We start from the raw sequence: 20085 nt of genomic DNA, 5'->3' as shown, positions 1-20085 counted from the left end.
CGCATGAGTTTCTGTACGTGCTTTATGACGCATGTACTTGCCACCTGTGTACACCGTATGACTGCCTATTAGGGCCCTTCTCGAGTGCACTTGGGTCTAAATGAGCGGACGTGAACGTGGCTGATGACACAGGTGGAGACATCTGCAGAGAGGTGCGTTAGAATCAAGGTCCCTACCTGCCTCTTACCTTCTCAGCATTCCCGTTAGGATGCGGGAGCTCTTGCCCAGGTTGACGTCGGTCTCTCTCAGCTAGAAGCGGGGGGGGGGGGGGGGGGGGGGGTAGAAAGGACAGGTGTGACACAGAGACATACACAGTCCATGTAGGAGGTTGAGGGGTGAGTGAGACTGGGAGAGAGTCTCTGGGGAAGAATGTGGGAAATGCAGAGAATAAAACTGGGATAAAAATTAGAGACAGAAAAAGATTCAGAGAGACAAACAAAGAACGAGAGAAGGGCCCGTAAATTGAAAGATAAACATGTACGGTCGAAGGAGCACACAGTGACTGAACACATTGTATATAAGGCATTGTGCAGGATTGGAGCCTTCAGGTTCGCTGTGGTTTCGGATTATTCCTACTTTCACATCTACACACTAATGGCACAATCAGATCCATCGGCAAAATATTACTCTTTTCATTATTGTGACAACTGCTTGCAACATGGAGAGATGTCTCGACTGACGTCCATGCTGTGTTGTACTGAACAGTACTTACGATGTCCCGTGCGCAATAATGAATATCCTTCAGTATCTCTCTTTTATCTTTCGCTCTCTTTTTGGGGGTCACATTTCTGTTTTTGTTTTCAGCCTCTGTGACACGAGAAGCGTGACGGACACCACCAGTCAAACGTTTGGACACACCGAGTCATTCCAGGGTTTTTCTTTACTTGTACTGTTTTCTACATTGTAGAATAATAGTGAAACCATCAACACTATGAAATAACAGGTACGGAATCGTGTCGTAACCCAAAACAAGTTCTGGTTACTACTCTCCTTTCGTTCGCTCTCTCCACGTGAGGGTTGTTCTGGCATGTTGTTTGGATGACCGTGCTGGTTGCCAGGCTGAGCAGGCTCAGATGTGGTTCTGGGCGGGTTCGGCTGCTGGCTCTGACACCAGCCCCACAGCCGCCTGATGTCTCTCTCAAACTCCATGGATGGATCGCTCCCCAGAGACTTCCCACTTTTCTCCCAAAATACCACACTCTCTCTCTCTGAATCAATCTCACACTCTTTCCTTCCACTCTTGTCTTTCTCTCACTTTCTGAATCAATCTCACACTCTGGCTGTTCTCTCATTCTCTCTCTCTCTCAGCCATATCAAAGGGCCCATTTATGAGATATAGCTTAAGATTGATGAGGCAATAAGGCAAACAATACATTGTAATGAAGTAGTTAAGGAGCTCATATACTGTGAGGATTGGTGGCGGGGCCTCAGTGAGTGAAGTTAAAAAAGGACTACTTACTCTACTTTTGTCCCCAAGTTCAAGGGTCTGCTGTCGACCTCATTGATACCAGAAAAAAATTATGTCAATAAACTTTCACACCTGCTTTGACTGTAGGGAAAAGCTATGTCTCCTGCTGTGTGTGTGTGTGTGTGCGCCACTGCTTGTGAATGCAAGTGTGCGTCTCTGTATTTATGCTTAAACGATGCCCTCCAAACGCCTTCATCCTCTGTCTTTTTCATGCGAGAACGACGTTTACCGATCCATCCATCCTGTGTGTCTTCACATCATGTTTTTCTTCTCCCCCCCCTCCTTTTTTTTTGCCCCACAAAATGTCTTTAAAAGGAAGAGGGGGGCCTGTGCAGACTCATGGGAAAGAGAAAACGAGGGAGAGAAAGCGAGGGACTATCCTCCTTAGCGGCAGGCAGACCTTTTGAAAGGAGATGTTTGATTTCCTTTGAAATCGCCTGCGAGGCCCACTGCCATGTTGTGATCTTAAAGCATTCTCCGTAGAGGGTGCCGTCAGAGGGCCCCTCCCCGTGCTGGGGCTCTCTCTGCTCTGTCTGTCTGTCTGTCTGTCTGTCTGGGGAGGGGGGAGAGAGGGTCAGAGTCTAAAGCTCTAAGTGTGATAGAGATGAGAGAAGAAGAGGAGAAAGTGAGAGAGAGATGCAAGGCCTAATACTCAGTTCTTTATGCAGTCAGTGTGTGTGTGTGTTTGTCCGTCCGTGCATGTGTGGGTGCGCGTTTCTGTGTGTGGATGCTTGTGTGTTCAATTAGACAGTCTTACATCATCTTACATGGGACACACAATGCCTTCATGAGCACAGCGGTGGAGGTGGTGAACGTCCCTAACCAACCACAACGCCTTGTTGTCATCAGCCCTTTGTCCTTGCCTTCAATCCCACTGTCCTTCTAGCGCAGGCCTTGACACACTCGTTAGATTATGAGGGTAGCGGCTCGTGTCCGGCGCGCGCGTGTCCTGCATGTGCGCGAGCAACTGTTCTCACCCGGTCTCTGGATCTCTGGATCTTCTCGCGGTCACTGTGCAAGTTAGCCAGGATCTCTTGGCCCACTTGTTCTGAAAGACAAAAGAGAGGAGAAACACAGTATAGGTAAGCATGGGTACGCTGTGCCTGGGATGCACCCGTCTTCCCTTTGATTCCTAACTGAACCTTTTCTGAGAGAAGTTGAAGCTAAGTGCCTTACTTAAGGACATGACAGCACTAAGCCCCGAACTTGAACCAGTGATTTAAGTCCATTTCTTAAGTGCTCTGCTTCTGTTGCCAAATAGTCTAGTCCACAGCTAAAGCGGATAGGCATTGAGGTGTGCATTAAGACCCACAGTATGTGTGAGGTGTTTGTGTGTGTAAGCTATTGTAGCAGACAGCTGGCTTCAGCTTAACCAGCCCACTAACCTTAGAACATTAGAGAACATTGGGCCAAAAACCCATGTCTGGCCTAGCTAAGCCTTACTTAGCACAGCTAAATTGAGCCTGGATCAGCTGTGCAGACAGAACCATCAGCTTCGCCACCACTAGCAATGAATCCTAATTTAATGCCATATTCTTAGAATAGATATGGGCGGCTGCACGTCAGGAAGGCCCGGAAATATTTTTCGGGGTATCTCAGACTGTTCTGGCAATTCGAAGATAGAAACGTCATTGGGAAGAAGGATGTTTGATATTCCTTTTACAGTTGTGTCACAAACCATTTCAGGGGTAATGATGATGAAAGTGGCCATTTTGGGTCCTTTTTAAACCTATACATACATAAGACCCTATGATCTGTGAACCATAGATGATACAGACAACATCTGGGTGTGACTATACTCCTTCCAGTGTGCTCTAACATCATGTATGTCTAGATTCTGAAATAGAAATGTTCAGTCATTTATTCAACGTTAAAAGTGGAAGATATGACCCATTTAATACAGTGCCTCCAGAAAGTATTCACACCCCTTGACCTTTTCAACATTTTGTTGTGTTACAGCCTGAATTCAAGTAAATATATATTTTCTTCCTGCAAACAATACCCCATAATGACAAAGTGAAAATAAGTGGATACATTTTTGCACATTTATTGAAAATGAAATACAGAAATATCTCATTGTTCATACTGTACATTGGAGAAAGACTACCACTGAAGTATTGTGCTCAGTTTCTATTACCTTGTAAATTAAATTCAAATATACACCTCAGAGAAGTTTCTGATGCCCTCCCAATCACCCCGTCCCAATCCCTTGGATAGAGCCCCTCTCCACTCTCACCAATAACCACCATTGAATCTGAGCTATAAAGACATACAAGGAATAACAATTTTTATTTGATTTACTTTACCTTTATTTAACTAGGCAAGTCAGTTAAGAACTAATTCTTATTTTCAATGACGGCTTAGGAACAGTGGGTTAACTGCCTTGTTCAGGGGCAGAACCATAGCTCGGGGTTTCAATCTTCCAACCTTTCGGTTACTAGTCCAACTGCCGCACCAAATACTTGACATATCCTAATCTGTCCAGAACTCATTCATATTACAGCAGGTTTGCAAATCACAAAAATACAAAAAAATGACATTGTAGTATAGTTAAATCCTTCCTTCTCTCTCCCAAGCCAAGCCAAACCCACCCCTCCCTCTTCACCTCCCCGGTTTCTCCCCCCTTTACCCCACCCAAGCTTTCCCCAACCTCCCATCCTTGCCCACCCAAGCTAAGCTTGTCCCAACCTCCCATCCTTGCCCACCCAAGCCAAGCTTGTTCCTACCTCCCATTCTTGCCCACCCAAGCCAAGCTTGTCACTACCTCCCATCCAACCTCCCATCCTTGCCCACCCAAGCCAAGCTTGTCCCTACCTCCCATCCAACCTCCCATCCTTGCCCACCCAAGCCAAGCTTGTCCCTACCTCCCATCCTTGCCCACCCAAGCCAAGCTTATCCAAACCTCCCATCCTTGCCCACCCAAGCCAAGCTTGTCCCTACCTCCCATCCTTGCCCACCCAAGCCAAGCTTATCCAAACCTCCCATCCTTGCCCACCCAAGCCAAGCTTATCCAAACCTCCCATCCTTGCCCACCCAAGCCAAGCTTGTCCCTACCTCCCATCCTTGCCCACCCAAGCCAAGTTTGTCCCTACCTCCCATCCTTGCCCACCCAAGCCAAGCTTGTCCAAACCTCCCTACATCTCAGACACACTAAAGGTGTCCGCATGCTTCAGATCGACTGGCGCCTAGCTGAACTCTGCTAGCCGAACCAAATGAGTGTGCTCGCATACTCCCTTAAAAGATCTTTGCTTGAGAAACGAGAGCAAATTGGCAGTGGTACCTTTTGTCCTTTTTGAGACGCCATAGCCAGTATACACTTCCTCAAAATAGTTAGAATTGATCTAATCTGTCATTAATTTGGATGTTTTTGCAGAGGAGATCTTAGTCATGCAATTTTACATTAACATGATTGGAGCAGTATTTTTCAATTAAGAAATTTGCTTGAAAACGAGTCATCACTCACTGAATGACAACAAAGACTATTGTTATAACCTCAACCCGGCACAGCCAGAAGAAGACTGGCCACCCCTCAGAGCCTGGTTCCTCTAGGTTTCTTCCTAGGTTCCTACCTTTCTAGGGAGTTTTTCCTAGCCACCGTGCTGCTACATCTGCATTGCTTGCTGTCTGGGATTTTAGACTGGGTTTCTGTATAGCACTTTGTGACATCGGCTGATGCAAAAAGGGCTTTATAAATACATTTGACTGATTGGTCAACAGTAGGGATTCTTCAATCAATCACCAACGAAGGGGCGTAGACTTCGGCTACGAAGTCCAAAACAAACAAAAACGTCAGAAAATAGTGTCATAATATATGCACGAACTCTAACGAACTGAATCAGCTGGGAAGCCTTCACACCCATCTATCGACTTACTCATCCATTCCCGCCCAACATATACTGTACCCCATGCATCCACACACCTATTCTCTCCTACCCTCATACACATATTCACCATCCCATTCTCTCCCACCCTCATACACATATTCACCATCCCATTCTCTCGCACGCACGCACACACACACACACACAGAGAGACCATTAGCTATGTACACACACGGCCTTCCCCAGAGGGGTAAAGGGGATCACCCTTTACCCATCTCTATCTCCCACTGTTCCATCTTTACTTCCGTCTCTCTCTCACCACACACACTAAGTTTGTTAAAGTACATTTCCATCTACAGTACCTGACTCTCTCACGTGACCAAAGTCACGGTATTGACAGTTATTGAATGCTATTTAGTCCATTGGAATAGGCCACTTCTATCGTTACTTCATAGAGAAGAACAGTTATTTGAGGAAAGTAGATTATATTGGGGGGAGGGGGAAAGGATATGGTCTCAATTTACGATAAACTCAGTGCTCCTCTATAAAAACAAAGTAGCCTATCGCTGGCCCAGATTCACACACTGAGGCAAAAAAGGTTGATCAAAGCGGAAAGAAAGCGGGCTCTTCATGGAATAGCAATGTGGGCATTCATTTCCTGATTTCGCTTTGTTCAAGTTTATTTGCTGCTAATCTGTGAATCTTTGAGTGACAGTAGGTTGTTCGAGATTTGCGCAGATTGGAAACGTTGCAAGTTGTCAAACGAGGGTTTGTAAGTATTGAAAAATTCCAAACTTTTTGTTAATGTAATTCATGAAAGCACACTTTTAAACAAGATAAATTAATTAATAAAACATTTAAAAAATGGACTTATCAGCCATTATCGGAATGACCCTTGTATCTGTGGTGCTGCGTGTGTGCCAGTGAGAGTGGGCCGTTGTTGCCCGAGGAGAGAGAGAGCGACATTTCAGCAGCAGGTTCAAAATAATCACAGGCAGATTAACTAGATCACCAATTGAAAACATAACCAAGCGAGGGAACTGCTACAAGTTAACTATAGCTAACTAAGCATTCATTAAATAAATCTGCACCGTTGGAAAGCTGCGATTCCCCGCTATTAAACAATAGCCATGTCATTGTGACAACATTAAACATATTCTAATAGCCTAATTGACAAATAACTTAATGCGCATAGATCTCCCACAAAACATGAATATTTGGGCCTTATATATAAACATGTCTAGTCAGATACCTTGCTTTGAAACAGCCTACCTTATCCATTTGATTTCGGACTTATTGAATGAAGGAATCATTTTATAAAGACAAACGTATTTGGTTGTAATGTTGAAAAAGCCAGTCCTGCACACCTAGGAGCTCTCCAGATCGAGGGTTGACCACATGTTGATAACATGTGACTAACAGTACAGTTCTATGTGGGGGGCTAAGTGCCTTGATCAAGGGCACAACGGCAGGAGGTGGTAGGTCTACATGGGATCAGACACAGCAGCTTTCCAGGTTTAATAATGCTTACTTTTTCCATGTAGACTATATTAATAGTCATGAACATATGCGTTAAAAGTCATAGAGAAGTCATGGAAAATGTGTATAAACCATTAACAGTGAATAATGAATTTCGGTGAACATAGGACAGTTCCTGCACTTCTTCCATCCATACCCTATAATGCCAAAGTGGAATTATGTTTTTCAAAATGTTTACAAATTAATAAGAAATGTACAACTGAAATGTGTTGAGTAAATATGTATTAAACCACTTTGTTATGGAACGCATAAATACATTCAGGAGTAAAAAGATTTCTCAATGACTACCTAATCTCGGTACCCCACAATATACAAATATCTATAAGGCCCCTCAGTCGAGCAGTGAATTTCAAACAGAGATTCAAACACAAAGAACAGGGAGGTTTTCCAGAGTTTAATGGCTGTGATAGGAGATAAATGAGGATGGATCAATAACATTGTAGTTCCTCCACAATACTAACCTAATTGACAGAGTGAATAGAAGGAAGCCTGTACAGAATATAAATATTACAAAACATGCATCCTGTTTGCAATGAGGCACTAAAGTAAAACTGCAACACATTTGGGAAAGAAATGTACTTTATGTCCTGAATACAAAACATTGTGTTTAGGGCAAATCCAACAAAACACATCACTGAGTACCACTCTTCATATTTTCAAGCATGGTGGTGCCTGCATCATGTTATGGGTATGCTTGTCATCGGCAAGGACTAGGGAGGTTTTTTTAGGATAAAAAGAAACGGAATAGAGCTAAGCACAGGTAAAATGCTAGAGGGAAACATGGTTCAGTCTGCTTTCCAACAGACAATGGGAGACAAATGCATCTTTCAGTAGGACAATAACCTACATCACAAGGCCAAATATACACTGCAGTTGTTTACCAAGACGACATTGAATGTTCCAGAGTGGCCTAGTAACAGCTTGAAACTCTTTGGCAAGACATGAAAATAGCCATCTATCAATGATCAAAAACCAACGTGACAGAGCTTGAATAATTTTGAAATTAATAATGTGCATTGAACAATCCAGGTGTGCAAAGCTCTTAAGAGACTTACTCAGAAAAACTCACAGCTGTAATTGCTGCCAAAGGTGTCATTATGGGGTAATCACACTGTCATTATGGGGTATTGTGTATCGATGGGCGAGATACATTTATTTGGTATTTATTTTGAATTCAGGCTGTGGAATAAGTAAAATGGTATGAATACTTTCTAAAGGCACTGTAGGTCTGAAAGGGGCCTAAAATGGCCACTTTCTCAAAAACGGTTTGTGATACAAATGTAAAAAGCATATCAAACATCCTTCCTTACAACTAAGTTTTATGTGAGAATTGCCAGAAAAATATTCCTGGCGTGGAATTGCCCATATATAGAGTGCATTCGGAAAGTATTCAGACCCTTTGACTTTTCCACATTTTGTTACATTACAGCTTTACTATAAAATGTATTAAATAAATGTTTTTCCTCATCAATCTACACACAATACCCCATAATGACAAAGCGAAAACAGGTTCATAGAAATGTTTTCAAATTTATTTAAAAAATATGGAAACACCTTATTTACATAAGTATTCAGCCCATTTGCTATGTCCCTCGAAATTGAGCTCAGGTGCATCCTGTTTCCATTGATAATCCTTGAGATGTTTCTACAACTTGATTGGAGTCCACCTGTGGTAAATTAAATTGATTGGACATTATTTGGAAAGGCACAAATAATTATTTGGAAGAGCAAAAACCAAGCAATGAGGTCGAAGGAATCGTCCGTAGAGATCCGAGACAGGATTGTGTCAAGGCACAGATCTGGGGAAGGGTAACAAAACAATTCTGCAGCATTGAAGGTCCCCAAGAACACAGTGGCCTCCATCATTCTTAAATGGTAGAAGTTTGGAACCACCAACATTCTATTTACAGCTGACCGCCTGGGCAATCGGGGGAGAAGAAGCCGATGGTCACTCTGACAGAGCTCCAGAGTTCCTCTGCGGAGATGGGAGAACCTTCCAGAAGGACAACCATCTCTGCAGCACTCCACCAATCAGGCCAGACGGAAGCCACTCCTCAGTAAAAGGCACATGACAGTTCATTTGAGTTTGCCAAAAGGCACCCAAAGGACTCATATTGAGAAACATCATTCTCTGGTCTGATGAAACCAAGATTGAACTCTTTGACCTAAATGCCAAGCTTCACATCTGGAGGAATCCTGGCACCATCCCTACTGTAAAGCATGGTGGTGGCAGCATCATGCTGTGGGGATGTTTTTCAGCAGCAGGGACTAGTCAGGATCAAGGGAAAAGAGATCCTTGATGAAAACCTGGTCCAGAGCGCTCAGGACCTCAGACTGGGGCGAAGGGTCACCTTCCAACAGGAAAACAACCCTAAGCACACAGCCAAGACATTGCAGGAGTGGCTTCGGGACAAGTCTCTGAATGTCCCTGAGTGGCCCAGCCAGAGCCCAGACTTGAACCCGATTGAATATCTCTGGAGAGACCTGAAAATAGCTGTGCAATGACACTCCCCATCCAACCTGACAGCGCTTGAGAGGATCTGCAGGGAAGAATGGGAGAAACTCCCCAAATACAGGTGTGCCAAGCCTATAGAGTCATACCCAAGAAGACTTGAGGGTGTAATCAATGCAAAATGTGCTTTTTTTTTTTTTTGCTTCTTCATTAATGGGTATTGTGTGTATGATGATTAAAAAAACTATTTAATCAATTTTCAAATAAGGCTGTAAGGTAACAAAATGTGGAAAATGTCAAAGGGTCTGCATACTTTTCGAATGCACTGTACTTAGAATAAAACAGAACTACATGCAATTCTACGAATTTTATCCAACAATTGCAGAGGGTGAATTGTATGCATTTTATATGAGGTAATATAGGTAAATATTTTCATTTAAAAATGTTAACAATTTCTTTAATAATGGCTTAATTTGTATTTGTAATGTATCCCCAAATCCATGTGTATGTGTGTATAGTGCGTATGTTTGTGTTGCTTCACAGTCCCTGCTGTTCCATAAGGTGTATTTTTTATCTGTTTTTTTTTTAAATCAAATTTTACTGCTTGCATCAGTTACGTGATGTGGAATAGAGTTCCATGTAGTCATGACTCTATGTAGTACTGTGTTCTGGACTTGGGGACTGTGAAGAGACCTCTGGTGCATGGGCGCCAGTAGTTCAAACAGACAGCTCGGTGCATTCAACATGTCAATGCCTCTCATAAATACAAGTAGTGATGAAGTCAATCTCTCCCACACTTTGAGCCAAGAGAGATAGACATGCATATTATTACTGTTAGCTCTCTGTGTACATCCAAGGGCCAGCCGTGCTGCCCTGTTCTGAACCAATTGCAAAGTCCCTTTTTGTGGCACCTGACCACACAAATAGTCGTACAGGTGCGACAAAACTAGGGCCTGTAGGACCTGCCTTGTTGATAGTGTTAATAAGAAGGTAGAGCCGCGCTTTATTATGGACAGACCATCTTAGCTACTGTTGTATCAATATGTTTTGACCATGACAGTTTACAATCCTGGGTTATTTATTTTAATTTTAATTTATTTAGCCTTTAACCCCAGTTAAGAACAAATTCTTATTTTACAATGACGGCCTACCCCGGCCAAACCCTCCCCTAACCCGGACGATACTGGGCCAATTGTGCGCCGCCCTATGGGACTCCCGATCACAGCCCAGGATCGAACCAGGGTCTGTAGTGACGCCTCTAGCACTGCGATGCAGTGCCGTAGACCTCTGTAACTAAACTGGGCTCTTATATCACTTTCATTCCAGCTCTCACAACAGTATCTCAAGCAGTACAACTACATCCTGCTACTGGACTCCAATCAGCAGATGCAATATTCATAAAACCACTTTCTCTGAAATGCTGCTCTTCTATCGTGGATGTAAACACATTAACGCACACTTAGAAAACATTGCCAACAAGGCGCCTGACAAGCTCGTCAGTGGTCACTGTCATTTCCTGGTCCCTTGGGTTAGACGGAGAAAAAAACCCACACCAAACAAACAAACCTAAAAAAAAGATCCCACCGCTGCCACCAACTGTAAGCAGGTACTGCATTGGGGTAAAAAAATGAGGGCGAGAGAAAAAAAGAGAAGTGAGGAATCTTTGCGCGGATCAAAGACGGCCTTTCAAACACACCAAACAATCCGGCGTAAACAACGCACTGCTGAGTAGATTACACTACACAGGTGCGGCACTCCAAAGAGCCCATGTGCTGTGCTGCCTGTTTAGGGGAAACGCCGCAAAAAAAAGGGCTACATCTGGCAGCTAAACAAGATAGAAAGAAGAGAGCGCAAAGAGAGGAGGGAGAGAAAAAAAACGGGGGGGGGGGGGGGTATGCTGTCGAATGAGTGACGCTTGTACTCCCTTTCCTCTCCCTTCTATTCCACCCAACGCGCGCACAATGTCTCTTTTTGCCTTCATTAATTTCTAATCAGGGACGAGACAGATTGAAGGATACACAGATTAAACAGTGCAGTCAGACAGTCACATGTGACAAATAGGGCAGATTAAAAGACTGAATACAGGTATTAATAACCATAATAATACAAGCACCCCGCCCCCATCCCTCCCATGTCCCCTCCAAAAAGAACAAGGAATAAACAGGGAAAGGAGGTGCAGCAGGAAATCTTCTGTAAAGACAACTAAGCGCCTCTATCCGTCTCTGTCCGGGATGGGGCTTAAAACAAATGAGGGTGACAGTGCTGTACAAGTCTTTGGCGTGGAGGAAGACCGAGAGCGCATTATTGGTAAAGCACACACTCCAACTGAGAAGATGGATGAGGTCGTTGCAGAAGAATAGGGCCCAATGGCATCCTGCTGTAAAGACTCTGCTGCTGGAGCGGTGCTGAGTTGACATTAAGTCCTTGGTTGTAGTGTACAGGGCCTCGCTCTGAATGATACACATGTAACGGAATGTTTAAAGGAGTCCCCTCTCTCAGAAATGTAAAAGTTGTACTGAAGAATTTGCCTGATTATAAACACAAATAATGTCCTTGAGCTTTCAGTAAACAGATACACAATGTCCTTTCGGATTATTGTTGAACTATGCCTCTTGTAGCTTCCCCAAGAGGCTAAAACCTCTTGATTAGGGCCGCAATGTGTTGAACCAAATCTAATCAAAATCAAATCGTGTTTGTCACATGCTTTGTAAACAACCAGTGCAGACTAACAGTGAAATGCTTACTTACAGGTCCTTTTCCAACAATGCAGAGTTAAAGATAAAACATTTAAATAGCAAAACGAGGAATAAATACCCAGTGAATAACAATAACATGGCTAAATACAGGGAGTACCAGTACAGAGTCGATGTGCAGGGGTACGAAGTAATGGAGGTTAGCTATGTACATATGGTAGGGGTAAAGTGACGAGACAACAGGAGAGATAATAGACTGGTAGCAGCAGCGTGTGTGGTGAGTGTGAAAGTGTGTGTGGCGTCAGTATGCATGTGTGCGTATGCTGTGGGTGGGTGTATGTGTAAGTATGTGTGGGTAGAGTCCAGTGTGTGTGCGTATGGTGTGCGTGTGTGTGGGTGGGTGTATGTGTAAGTATGTGTGGGTAGAGTCCAGTGTGTGTGGGTGTATGTGTAAGTATGTGTGGGTAGAGTCCAGTGTGTGTGGGTGTATGTGTAAGTATGTGTGGGTAGAGTCCAGTGTGTGTGGGTGTATGTGTAAGTATGTGTGGGTAGAGTCCCGTGTGTGTGGGTGTATGTGTAAGTATGTGTGGGTAGAGTCCAGTGTGTGTGGGTGTATGTGTAAGTATGTGTGGGTAGAGTCCAGTGTGTGTGCATAGTCAGTGCAAAAAAGGATCAATGCAATTATTCCAGGTAGCCGTTGAACAGACCTACTTAGCAGGGGGGGGGGGGGGGGGGGGGGGGTAGAAGCTGTTCAAGGTCCTGTCGGTTCCGGACTAGGTGCACTGGTACCGCTTGCCGTGCAGAGACAACAGTCTATGGCTGAGGTGGCTGGCATCTTTGACAATTTTTGGGCCCTTCCTCGGACACCGCCTGGTATAGAGGTCCTGGGCGGCAGGTACCTCGGCCCCAGTGATTCACTAAGGCTGCTATAGTATCTTAACAAGAGGGTCTCCTTTCTTATCTTTCTTCCTAAAAAAAAAAAAAAAACAATCCGCTCGCTCGCCTCACTTTTCAAACAATGAAACCGGTTAAGTATTCGAAATATAATGTGCATGGCCTAACAGAGACGCATAAACACACAAAGAGAGCGAAAGACAACCGCCCAGGCGCATTTCAGGTTTCTTTCCATTCTACTGGCAGTGCTGCTAAGAGGAGCCGTGCGCCTGTCTCTATGAGAGGCTGGCCTGTCTCTCTATGAGAGGCGGGCGGAGTCAAGGTTTCCGAGAGCGTGCCAGCTATCTAAACGCAGAGCACCACCATTGTGCACCTTTAGAGGATGTTAAAATCAAGGTCGTCACTGGCGGTGCGTTTATCCTTGAGAGAGGCAGACAATGACAAAATGAGGATGAATTACTCCATATGGAAAGTCAAAAGCGTATCAATTTCCATGAAGGGTTCAAATGAAATGCTTCCACTTTAAACGTCTAGGTCAGCTAGGCTACATGTACCACAGCCACCAAAATGGATTAAGTGCCATCGCTTCTATGACTGCTAACACAGCTACTCATCCTCCAACCACTACTGATGAAGGTCATAAGCACTGCACCAACAATGGTGTAGACAGCATCTCCCCCTGGATAGGTAAGTTGTACATTCATTTAATTGCCGGGTCTGTGTGCTGTAAAATCCGTCGCAGTATGATGAAGTGTCCCCAGAGCCGACAGACTGCAGAACACATTAAAGACTCTCAGCAGCCAGGTCCACAAACTCAAAGATACATATTTCCCTTAGCTGTGGGACCACAAATGGGATGTTCCCATTAAGAAATCCCTCACCCTACACACACAGACCATTAGCTATGTACACACACGGCCTTCCCCAGACGGGAAAAGGGGATCACCCTTTACCTCTCACTCTCTCACTCTCTCACTCACTCACTCTCACTCACTCTCACTCACTCTCACTCACTCTCACTCACTCTCACTCACTCTCACTCACTCTCTCTCACTCTCTCTCACTCACTCTCACTCACTCTCACTCTCACTCACTCACTCACTCACTCACTCACTTTGTTTGTTAAAGTACATGTCCATCTACAGTACCTGACTCTCTCTCACCTGACCACAGTCACTTTCAGAGAGTTAGGGTAATGTTCACGAATTTACAAATCTGTTACCTGGAAAAGGGAGCTCTCATATCGGCTAAATGTTGAATTCGGCTTTCGAAAACCAACAAAGCTACTGTGGAGGAGGATGAGAGACGGCTTTTCTAATAAGCATCTCTTCCCCTGATGGCATTCCGTCCTGCAATCAGTAATAAAATAAAGATCCCCCCCCAAATCCATTTCCATGTAGCCTGTACTTAAGCTCTATCAATACGCAAATAGGTCACGTTAAAATTGCTGTATTAGATACTATCACCTGCATCTGTAAATCTCTGATGAGGTTTTGACTCGACAGATCGTCAGCAGGCTTCCAACCCACACTGGTTCGTTACACTACAGACGGCACTGTGTCAACGCGTGGGCCGTCGTCAGAGTTTACGACAGCGAAATATCCAACGTGGATTCACATCTAGGTTACTGTGCGTTAAGGCACCATCATAAACAGCTGGCGTAGACAAGGCGTGAAAGAGAGCGTTAGAGTGAGAATTGTAAAATAGAGATTGGATCAGAGTGAATTAACAGAACGTTTGAAACAGGGTCACAGAAAAGTACGATTCAAAATAACTCCACATGTATAAGACATTTTTGTCAACACCAGCTACTATTTATGAAAAGTCACGACCTCCACAAAATGGCGCGAATTGAACACTGAGCTAAAGAAAATCCACGTCAAATTCAGAATCACTAAAACTTCTCTCTACGCTCAACCACCAGACAGAACAACCCTAGGTTATCCAAAACACAGGAAATTATCATTTCCTGCTGACGATCCGGACTTGTTGCTCGTTAGCATATAAAATATTCCCCTCCCGTTTGAACGGCTATTAACTATTTAAATGACCCTGGCGCTAAGGCCTTGCTCAGACTCGCTTGCTAAACATCCATATCCCCCAAAGGTCCATTTAACAAGTCTATTACTCTTCTCACATTATAAATCACACCACCACTAGAGAGCAGGACTTTATATATTAACTCACCCTCTTAACAAGAGATTAGCAGAAGTCATCATTGTAGAGGGTACAAATAGAGGTACTAGATAAGACCCAATGGTGTGCTGACTGAGTTTGCCTCAATCAGATACTGAGACAAATCAACTGAGCAGTATCCAGATCCATCCTTCCACCTTCCCTTTGGTTCTATGGCCTAGTGTTGGTGCGATGCATTGGGTCTCACCACATCATCACACGGTTGTCCACATCATACTTCTATGGAGCAATGGGAGAGAGAAAGGCCAGTGTAGGCCAGTATAGATAATTGTAGCCCAGGCCAAAGAAGCCCAGTCAAGGTAATTACCATAAGGTTAGAAGTCTACTTCCCAGCCAGTCCATCCCATCCCAAGACAACCCACCCTAGCCACCATTCCAGGGGCCCCTCCCACTCCTCCCTCCACAGGCACACACATAATTGGACACATCATCAATTTTACAGGAGCAGTTTTTAGAGCAGTTCCACCGTGAGATGTCTGGGGCCCCTTTTTCTTTCTCTCCTTTTCTATCTTTCCTCTGCTCTGGTCCCTCTCTCCCCTGAGCTGAAAGGGTACAAGCCCTGACAGCGGTAACACTCTGAGGCTCAGCACAGCTCTGTTTCATTAGCTGGTTGAAACCACTTTTTAAAGGTTACCACACAAACCTCTATCCGGACACACTCCACACAGACAAAGGAGTGAAAACGACCCGAGGGAGTTGTGAAGGTAGGTGGAGTCTGCCACTGTCTCAAATGCAAGCACAGACTGACACACACAAGCCCCCCCCACTCCCCACCCCCCACCCCAGCACACACACACACAAAATGACAAATTCTGCATCTGCATTCACTAAACTCATTGGCTGGAATACCTGGGGAACAAAGTTAGCTTTCTTTGTACACCGTCTGGAATATTTTCCTTACACTCATCGAAGTTGTTCACACCACTTTCTGTTTCAAATGCCGAGCCCACAGGCCATGTGTCCAGTCTTGGTCACATCGGCTAACTTGGCTCACAAAGTGAAGTAGGTAAGAACCAGGTCATTGGGGGTGATGCAGCATCTGGACAATCTCCAGTGTTGTGACAACTAACAATAAGAAGGAGCTATATTCACCTTCAACTCAGTACACTGCTTCCTCTGAGTATGACCCCTATTGTGTGTAGTCAGCATTTCCCTTGAACAGCAGCGGAGGGATAAAGTGTATTCTGAGCTGGCAGCCCATCTGAGGGGTCTTTTCTTGAACGAGTTTCCATAGACGTGAGCAGACAAGGGTGTACACACCAAGCAGGCTGACCAGCCCTGCTGTGGGCCTTCGTCTGCATGTGGATGTTTGCTATGAGCAGCGGTGTGGTAGGCAGCCACATATTTCTGGGGGCCTTTCTTCACTCCGCGCCGGGCCGTGTTTTATTCATCGCCTGCGCCCTGACCCCGCAGATCTCCTGTTCTGACAAATTACTTCTGATTAAGACAGATCTCTATTAGTCAGCCACTCAACTTAGCCTATTCATCATCCCGCCCTTTCCCCTGCTCCCCCTCCCTCCCTCGCCCGTCCGTCAGACCGGAGCAAGACGCAAAGGAAATGTTCCGCCGCGGTTTTAAATGGCTGATTACGGACAATTGGCGGATGGAGAGATGTAAGGGAGTCTTATGGGTGATAAGACGCAGGTTTAATGGGTATAAATGACCAGGCTGACTAGGAGAACCAGCTGGTAATAGAACCATTTGTTTCAGGCAGAAAAGGGGCAGGGAGAAAAATGAAGGCTGTTTTTCTTCAATTGAACTCCCTCGCTGCCTCGAGTTCAAACACTCCTGTTCCCGAATGGACTTTTAACAGTGAGGTCCCTCTCACTCGCCATGAATGAGAATAGATGAGGCTCGATAGCGGTGCCGGTTGTTTTACATTTATGAAATTACTCCGTCAAGCACACACAGATGCTGATGTGGACATGGCCACAGACCAGACATGTACACACAGTCAAATACTCAGGCACAAAGCAATGCACCAGCTTACAAATAAAAACCAATAATAAAATGTGAGGGAACTTTAACGTACATTAAAAACCGGGTAGTTTGGGTCCTGGATGCTGATTGGCTGAAACAGAATTTCAGGTGTGTGTATATCAGACAATATACCATGTGTATAATATTTTACTATTCTATTTTATATTGATAAGCAGTTTATAATAGCAAAACGGCACCTCTGGGATTTATGGCATATGGCCAATATAGCACAGCTACGGGCTGTATCCAGACACTCCGTATCGTGCTGAAGAACAGGCCTTAGCCATGGTATATTGTTCATATACCATACCTCCTCAGGCCTTATTGCTTAAAGATGCACTATGCAGAAATCACGCCGCCATTTCCTGGTTGCTAAAATTCGAACAGTTCGCCTAATTTCAGTTTATGTGACAAAACAAGCAAAAATAGTGTAGAGAATCATTGTACCATCTAAACTGCTGTGAAATATATTTTCCATAACCAAAGATATTGTATTTTCAGCTGGTGTACAAAACCGAAAATAAAAGATGAAAAAACTAAACTTAAGGGAAGCATAGAAATAGTACTTCTTAGACATTCTTTCAATGAGAATGACATTTCTATATCACACATTTCTATGTGAATCTGGTTAGGTCGCCCAAAAAGTTACATATTGCAGCTTTAAGTATCCCAATACACTACTTGTAATGTAAAAACTTAAAAACACGTTGTACTGAAGACAACTTGAGGTAAAACTTCTGAAATCATAAACTCCTAAGTTAAAACAGAGCAAATACATAAAGCAGCTCAATAGCTGTAAAGTCCTATTGCTTAAATCCCAAAACATACTGACTAAATTAACCTGAACCACAATAATGGGTAACAGGGGGAGGAGAAGGAGGAGGGGGTTGCTGTCAGCAAATTGCCTGGAGTTAATCAACCCAGTCTTCCTGAACCATCCAAATGAAAACTAATGGACTTTGGGCCACGCTGTGATTGCCTCAACACACTTACAGAAGTAAGATGGGAACGACGCCTTACAGGGCATTCAATTAAAAATGTTGAATTTCCACAGACGGCTGGTCAGGCCATACATCTACTGTATCCACGCAGCCACGAAGGTCAATTCTATGGATAAAATGGACTTGACTGATTAATTCCATTTCCACTGCTCCCGGAATTATTTGCACGCATTGATTAAGGTTGTGGTCAGAATGCGTAGAAAATGTATGAAGTGTGGAATTAAAAGCAACCTACAAATAAGATGAAATTGCCTAAATATTATTAACAGTGCTGGTACTCTTATCTTACAATGAACAAAAATATAAACAACATGTAAAGTGGTGGTCCCATATTTCATGAGATGAAATAAGACCACATACATTTTCCATATGCACAAAAAGCTTATTTCTCAAATGTTGTGCACACATTTGTTTACATCCCTGTTTGTGAGCATTTCTCCTTTGCCAAGATAATCCATCCACCTGATTGAAGTGGCATATCAAGAAGCTGATTAAACAGCATGATCATTACACAGGTGCACTTTGTGCTGGGGACAATAAAAAGCCACTAAAATGTGCAGTTGTCACAACACAATGCCACATATGTCTCAAGTTTTGAGGGAGTGTGCATTTGGCATGCTTGACTGGAGGAATGTCCACCAGAGCATTTGCCAGGGAATTGAATGTTTATTTCTCTACCATAAGCCACCTGCAACATCATTTTAGAAAATTTGGCAGTATGTCCAAACGGCCTCACAACCGCAGACCACGTGTAACCCCGCCAGCCCAGGACCTCCACCTGCGGGATTGTCTGAGACCAGCCACCCGGACAGCTGATGAAACTGTGGGTTTGCATAACCGAAGAATTTCTGCACAAACTGTCAGAAACCGTCTTAGGGAAGCTCGTTGTCCTCACCAGGGTCTTGACCAGACTGCAGTTCGGCGTCGTAACTGACTTCAGTAGGCAAATGCTCACCTTCGATGGCCACTCGCACGCTGGTGAAGTGTGCTTTTCACAGATGAATCCCGGTTTCAAGTGAACCGAGTAGATGGCAGACAGCGTGTATGCCATTGTATGGGCGAACGGTTTGCTGATGTCAACGTTGCGAACAGATCGCCCCATGGTGGTGGTGGAGTTATGGTATGAGCAGGCATAAGCAAAGGACAATGAACACAATTGCATTTTATTGATGGCAATTTGAATGCACAGAGAGATACCGTGACGAGATCCTGAGGCCCATTGTTGTACCATTCATCCGCTGCCATCACCTCATGTTTCAGCATGATATCGCAAAGCCCCATGTCGCAAGGATCTATACACAATTCCTGGAAGCTGAAAATGTCCCAGTTCTTCCATGGCCTGCATACTCACAAGACATGTCACCCATTGAGCATGTTTGGGATGCTCTGGATTGACTTGTAGCAACTTCGCACAGCAATTGAAGAGGCGTGGGACAACATTCCACAGGCCACAATCAACAGCTTGATCCACTCTATGCAAAGGATGTATCGCGCTGCAAGAGGCAACATCAGATACGGACTGGTTTTCCGATCCACGTCACAACTTTTAAATGTTTTTTTTTTTTAAGTATCTGACTGGGAAGACAGATCTGTATTCCCAGTCATGTGAAATCCTAATGAATTTAATTAAATTGACAAAATATAAAATGTAAAATCTTTGAAACTGCTGCATGTTGTTTCTATTTTTATTCAGTGTATATACACACACAAGCAGCATCACAGACAACATAACAAACAACCGCATCAGACTCATTTCAGCCCATTGTTGGTAGTGAGGAAATAACTAAGCGATAGCCTATGAAAGTAAAGGTGCCTTTACAATAAGCTTTACAGCTAATTACTTTCAGTATGTGGTTGGGAATAAATTAAAGCTTATCATTTGTGTAGTGGACAATAGAAATGACTATCACAGTACAAACTACTGACATAACACAATAACCATCTCACAGCTGACAAATAGTCTCAATGTAGAAAGGAAATAAGTGGAAACTGTATGGAAAGACGACGAAAGAAAAAACCTAAGAGGAAGACTGGAGAAGAC

The 20085-nt window shown here is 44.0% G+C and overlaps 1 protein-coding gene across 3 annotated transcripts in view; it reads right to left on the bottom strand.

Moving 5' to 3' along the window:
* The window catches only part of LOC110499058 (vesicle transport through interaction with t-SNAREs homolog 1A), a 165792-nt gene that overhangs the window by 45933 nt on the left and 99774 nt on the right, over positions 1–20085 (bottom strand). For 2 of the 3 annotated variants that reach the window (XM_036955887.1, XM_036955888.1), the window contains 2 exons: positions 2446–2516; positions 188–249 (listed from right to left, as the gene is read on the bottom strand). In XM_036955887.1, coding sequence (XP_036811782.1) covers positions 188–249; positions 2446–2516 — 133 coding nt within the window. Of the gene's footprint in view, positions 1–176; positions 250–2445; positions 2517–20085 lie in introns of all 3 variants that reach the window. The other variant, XM_036955890.1, reaches the window with a different exon arrangement.

The sequence above is a fragment of the Oncorhynchus mykiss genome, chromosome 20 (genome assembly GCF_013265735.2).
Source record: "Oncorhynchus mykiss isolate Arlee chromosome 20, USDA_OmykA_1.1, whole genome shotgun sequence".
Taxonomy (NCBI): domain Eukaryota; kingdom Metazoa; phylum Chordata; class Actinopteri; order Salmoniformes; family Salmonidae; genus Oncorhynchus; species Oncorhynchus mykiss.
This window is presented reverse-complemented; position numbering and strand designations above follow the sequence as displayed.